The sequence below is a fragment of the Pundamilia nyererei genome, unplaced genomic scaffold (assembly GCF_000239375.1).
Source record: "Pundamilia nyererei isolate P.nyererei 1_Seehausen unplaced genomic scaffold, PunNye1.0 scaffold00417, whole genome shotgun sequence".
Classification (NCBI taxonomy): Eukaryota; Metazoa; Chordata; class Actinopteri; order Cichliformes; family Cichlidae; genus Pundamilia; species Pundamilia nyererei.
This window is the reverse complement of record NW_005187818.1, coordinates 117731-124301: the sequence shown is the minus strand read 5'-3', so window position 1 is coordinate 124301 and position 6571 is coordinate 117731. Positions and strand designations below refer to the sequence as shown.

General features: G+C 43.7%; 1 protein-coding gene across 1 annotated transcript in view; it reads left to right on the top strand.

Annotated features, from left to right (window-relative positions):
- LOC102212320 (nidogen-1-like) overlaps nucleotides 1-5957 on the top strand; it is a 42762-nt gene extending 36805 nt beyond the window's left edge. Inside the window, exon 19 of the mRNA XM_013915983.1 lies at nucleotides 5795-5957. Coding sequence (XP_013771437.1) covers nucleotides 5795-5957 — 163 coding nt within the window. The remainder of the gene's footprint in view (nucleotides 1-5794) is intronic.
- The last annotated feature ends 614 nt before the right edge of the window (nucleotides 5958-6571 follow it).

The window sequence follows — 6571 nt, the reverse complement described above, 5'->3', positions numbered from 1 at the left end:
GAATATTTGACTCTGGCGGTGCAGATTTTACAGACTGCATAGCTCTTGTCATAGTCTTTACTGCCTTCTTTTGTCCTAAATCCAAAATAAGTCCACACATCAGCTTTGAAAGCTGCGGGGGCCGGCTGTATCCTCTCCTCTTCAGTCATCAGTTAGCTAGCATCACACATGTCCACTGACTGTTCTACTTCATTCTTTTGTCAAACTAGACGCTTCTACAGTTATCGCGAGACCTCGTTTTTACGTCATAGTAAAGGCGGTGAAAACTGCAAACCAGTGGCCGGAGTTTGAATTCCAACATACAAAAGAAATAAACAGTAAATGCATGTCATTTTTCAATTAAAAAAATCGATAACAGTGATTTTAAATATCGATTCAGTATCATTGCGCGAAATATCGCGATATTTGGTTGTATCGATATTTTCTTACATCCCTAAAGGGAACCAGTGGTGATTTTCCCATGTTGTCTTTTTGTAAGCAGAGAAGTTTCCCGTTCGTTGGAACGTTGTGGGCTGAGAGTTTTGAGCTCTGTGGAGTTTGTTTCACAGCAGTTTAATGCAGTGGGAATAGTGGGAATAATTGATTCCAGATTCCATAGCATGTGAAGCATGGGAATTTCAGGCTGACATGACCTCAGAGAAGCCAGCTGTGGATATGGAGACTGGCTCAGAGCCCAGAACTGTACAACAGGCCACGATGAGAAACTGCTTCACCTGCTGGTTTCGGTGCAACACAAACGGATGATGAAGTGTTCAGGCACTTCCTGAGGCTGCAGATCCTCTAGTCATATAGTCATGTTTATGCACTCGTCCCGCCAGCTGGCCCTTCTGTTAACACACACATGAGAACTCTGAGGTATTTTCACTATTGGCTGTTTCAGTCCACATGAAAACATTATGGGTTCTTCCCAGTATAAAAGACGGGCATGCTAACTCTGATGTGAAATCTTTATTTCAAACACGTACGTAACACAGATCTCTTTTTGCTACTGCTGGCCTTCACACACAAACTCGATGAAAGAGCAGCCAATCAGAACTCTGCTCTGTTGCCCATTACTGTTTTTGTTTTTACACTGTTGTGCTGCTCTAAGCTCTCTTTGCATTTAGTTTGAGAACACAAGTGAATACAATGTAACTAAAATGACATTTGACAGCAACAGTGGTGCACATGGGTGACATCATCAGTCCTCTGCCACCATGGTCTTTCAGACATCCTGTCCCGTCAAAGTAAGAGCCTTTCTGTAAAGACCTTTGTGACATTGTTGCATTGTCTTCCCTTCGATGCTTTAGTGTATAACTACTGCGCTGACAACGGCGGATGTTCTCACCTGTGCCTGCCACGGCTTGGAGGGCTCTCCTGTCGCTGCCCGGACGCGACCGACGGTCAGTGCGAGGAGAAGGTCCTGTGAGCTGAAGACGACGGGACGATTTCAACTTTTCTTACTTGAACTTTAACATTTCTGTAGTCATTTTAGAGTCTTATGAGCTTTTGAAAGCTGTTCAAACCTCACTGTGTCTGTCTTCACTGGTTCTCACATCTGCTGATTGTTGCAGTCCAAAGTGAAAAACACAGATTTACCTGATTGGGTGATGAATATGTGACAAGGTACCGTTGTTTATAGTTTATATTGTGTACTTTCAGTCTGCTTGTTGCTTTCTGATAGATGTGCTCTAAAAGGTTTTTGTGTCAAATATTCTTCTGGAGTTAGTGATGACCACAGTGCCTCCGAGTTTTGTGAACAGTGTTTCCCTGCTTTGACGGGTTTGTCTCAGGTTTGACTCCTGGATTTTCACACTAGTGAGTTAGTGCTTCTGCTTCATTTACAGGAAACAAATGGAATAACTGTTAGTTTCATACAGCATTTCTTCAGTTCAACTGTACCAATGTGACATGATTATATAGCTCAGCAACCTTACATGATGAAATGTGACTTTTCGGCAGGACTAACATACTCAGTGATTCTGCAGGTGGACCTCTAACACGGAGCCTGTGACAAACATTTATTCTGTTTGTTCTAAACCCCGCAGTGTATTTTTATATGAATGTAAATATTTACCCAATATGCCAACAGTATTCTGTCTTGTTTAAATGGTGCTGATGTAAGCCTGAGATCTACCTGATGATGGTGATTGCTGTGACGGTGTGTGAAACAGTGCTCCTGTTGAACTCTACCTCCAGTCTGTGCTCCATTTTTCAGTGATGATTAAAGATAAACAACTGGTGTAACTGAAGTTCTCGCTTATTTGAAGCCATTTTCCTCAGGTACGGAAGACCTAACAGCCAACATGTTCATCAAACCATTTAATCAAATCACAATCAGGATTTTTTTTCTCTCCGAAACTCGATAAATTCAGGACATTCAGCTGAATTTCCATGTTTAGGATGTGGTCCATGTAATGTCTAAATACAGTGTAAAACTTTATTGGCATAGATCATTATTTCATTTGAATATTACCATCCACAGACCTGGTGTGACATGCTATTGTTCTCCAGTATGAAAACAAAAAAAACCCAAACCCCAAACTGCACTGTGTGTACAATAAAGTGCAATAAAGTGTTTTACTGCTATCTTTGTATTGAACAGTAGACTGGTGACCTGGTCCACTCCTCTCCAGGATGTACCCCTCTGTAAATAAATGTGTGGGACAGCCTCCTTTCATTTGATCAGTGTTGCATAAATAAGAGCCACTCTAAGTACAGTGGTCCCTCGCTATAACGCAGTTCACCTTTCGCAGACTTGCTGTTTTGCGGATTTTTTTGCATGCTTTTTTTATGTTTTATTTTTTAACAGCGCATTGTGTTCTGCGTCCTGATTGGCTGTAGACGATTGTCAATCAATCTCATGCCGTGTCTCCTGTACAGTACAGTTCAGATTGTCAAATTTACATAAATCTTCGATCGCTAGCAGTGTGACTCTGAAGTGCTGCACTGTATGTTTGTAAGTTTCCTCCCCAACAAACAACAATGTTGACGAAACGTCGTCACCTGCGGATGCCTTTGGTACCGTGTACATTTTAGGACATCGTCAGGTCTCAAGAAAAAATTTGTCAGGTATCAGACAAAAAAATGTCAGGTCTCAGTTCTCAAGAAAAAACATTGGACATTGGAAAGCCCAGTGCAGCAGCAAATCGCTCGTGCGTCACAAGCTGGACCCACAGAGTCTGCTAAGGTTTGTCACTGCCATAGTAGATATGAGATTTATATAAACCCATTTAGAGTGAGGTCCATGTAAATTTACCATTCTCCATTTGTTTATCTTCTGACAGCGTAAGATTACAAGTGTGCTCCAAAGCTTCCTTTGCCTGTTAGACGTGGGAATGCTGCAGACCATCAGGGAGTGTACGGTCCATCAAGCCCACAGAATAGAGCCGGACTGGAATTTGTCAGTTCATGAACTGATGGCATTCATTTCAATCCTGTTTGTAAGAGCAATCATGTGTCCTGTTGGTGCCATTGTGGATTGCTGGTCAGAAAGATTTCTGGTGCCAGTAATCAAAGAGACAATGCCCCGAGATAGATTCATTTCAATTATGCAACACCTTCGATTTGATGACAGGGACACGCGGGCAGAACGGGTGAAAACAGATAAATTTGCGGCGATCTCCGACATCTGGACACGCTTCAACAAGAACTGTGCTGAGAGTTTCATCCAGGAAAACACATGACCATAGATGAACAGCTGTTCCCTACCAAGGTTCGTTGTCCATTCACACAGTATATCGCAACCAAGCCAGACAAATTTGGGATCAAGTTCTGGATGGCCACGGACTTGGACACCACATATGTCTGCAGTGCATCTCCTTACTTGGGAAAAGACCCCAGTCGTCAGAAGGGAGAAAGGCTGGCAGAGAACGTGGTCATGAAACTGAGGGAGCCGTTTTTGGATGATGGGAGAAACGTCACAACAAACAATTTCTTTACTTCACTGTTACTGTCGCACAGACTGCTGCAGTGCAAAACGCCGTTATGGGGCACGGTGAATAAAGTCTGGCGTGAACTTACTCAACTTGTGCGGATGTATTCCATAAGAGCAGCAACACGCAGGTGGTCAGTAGCGGTTTTCTACAATATGCTGGACCTGGCGGCGGTGAATGCCTACATTTTGTACAAGGCATGTACAGGGTGGACAGGCAAAAGAAGATTGTTTCTGAGTCTTCTAGCTCAGGAACTTCATTGCCGATTCATGCAGCACAAGGAAATATTAGCACAGAGGCAGGCTGCTGAAGCTGCTGCAGCTGCTGTGCCAGGGACTGTAAAGACAACGCAGTGCCAGTGGAATTTACGCAAATTTGCGCAGGGCTAGTAAATCTAGTAGTAGGGACTCGTACCAGGGGAAAAAAGGCTCAGTAATTCTAGTGTTAAGATGTGAAACAGCTGTGTACTGCCTTTTGTTCCTGGAGAAGGTATTTAACTGAGAGCCATGCTGGGCTCAGGGAGCTTAACTTCCACGTGTTTGTCACCCTGAGAACACAAGCTCCAAAATCTCTCCCTGAAGACAAGAAATACAGTTCCAGAACAACGAGATGGACCTCAAGAGCTCACAGCAGCATCCTGAGCAGTGAAGAAAAGGTCCAGCAGCAGCAGCTGTGCAAGACAGCGGCAGCAAGGAGAAAAATGGCATCATCATGACTGGATGGATGTGCATTTCCAAAGAGCTGCACCTTCACTGTGTGTGAATGGACCTTTGAAAGACTGCCTGAGTTGGACATTTACCACTTTTGGAGAAAATGGCAAAATGAGACAGTGGAAAACAGGACAAAGCTGAAAGACAACTGTCTCTCACTGGACTGCTGCAAGGGGGGAGATGAGACCACAGTGGAAGGAGCAGGGAGGACATGGAGGAAGCTGTTTTAGTGTGGGGAATGAAATTTGGGTTTATGAAACTGGGAAGAAAGAATGACTGCCTTACGTGGAGAATTGAAAAGTGTCTGGAGCACCGCAAAGAGGAGAGGTACACAAAATTACACAAACAGAAAAATGCATTAATCATACTAACACACACACACATGCAATGAAGCTCATGAAGATCAAACAGCATTTTTAAGCATGCATTGCTGTTACCATCATCTTGTCCGGTTCACTTAGTGGGTTAAGAAGTGATACACAGACTAGTGAACTAGTATTATTTTTGGGGAAGGATGATTGAATCATTGCAGGGCTGAACAGAGTGCTGCAGGGGGTCAGATGAGTGGAGACTAATAGATTATTGAGTTTCTGATGTGTGGGGGAGGTCTTATGTACCCAGATGTACCCATGTACCCAGATGCACATCTGGTTACATGGGAAGAAACTCTAATAGAATATTGTTGTTGTGTGAGGTGTGACTGGTGGATGAAAGTTTTGGGGATTTATTGATGCATTTTCTTTTGGTACCACTTTGAACCTGCCAGTTTTGATCTATCATTCTAAGAGAGTACAACTTCTAAAAGAGGCCTTCATATTTTTTGATTTTAACAGTGCACTGAGATTTTTTGTTTGGCAATTTTCTCTTCTAAAAGCAGGTCTGCAAGATCGGGATCGAAAGCGCTACACAACATGTCGAACAATCGCAAGTGAGCTTCTCCAAAATTAAAATGGGCTCAGGAGAAAGCCACTTATTTGGGACAATCAGAAAACAAATCCCTTGCAAAAAGGATTCAGCGAGGTGATCCAGTCTAAAATTCTTTTTTCTTTTTTGAAATGACGTCATTGCTGGCAGTAGAAACTTATTGCATCACGAGAGGTTCTACTGGCAGCAAATAACAATGGGGACTGACTGGACTGGTCCGGGGAAGCTTTCATTTTTAAATTGCAGAGACCGTGACATGAGGGATATGGAAGAAGAGACTGAGGTGCAGATGCAGACCATGACTGGGAGAGAAGGCTTCAAGAGGACCAGTGAGAAGCAGGAACCATCTGCAGGACAGCAGACAAACAACAGTGGGCTGCACCACTGGGCTTCCAGGAGATTGTCATGAGATTGAGAACAGCAAAACCTTAAAATAAAGTGAAAGAGATTTGCCGTTGAAGAAGACAACTAAGGTGTACGACGTGCTCTGCCTTAAATCTACAGCCGCGTTGAAACAGAAATCGAGGGATGGAGAGAGCGTGCCAAGCTCCAAAGGTGACAGCGCAGAGGGAGACCAGCGCTGGAATTATGACTCTGTAGATGGCACAGACACCAGGAGCCATGACCGTGACTGGGAGTGTCCACCTAATGCTGCTTCACTCTGCCATGCAAAGTACTCTGACACTCTGGAGAAGACCTTTCCTCTGTGTCATTGTTGTTTCCATTTGCATGTGAGAGCTTAGATTGTGGGGAAGATAAAGATGAACAAAGGGTGATGGGAGAGCAGTGAAGTGAGGATACAGTGTGAAACAATAATGTTGATGTGATAAACAGACATGCCACTTCACAAGCGCATGGCACAACACAGAAGAGCCACCTCCACAGGACAAGACTCAGCAGTCCATCTGCATCTTAAGGATAAAGGACACTCTTTCAAGGATGCCAATGTTCACATTTTGGACAGAGAGGACAGATGGTTTGAAAGAGGAGTGAAAGAAGCATCTATGTCCACTGTGAGCGACC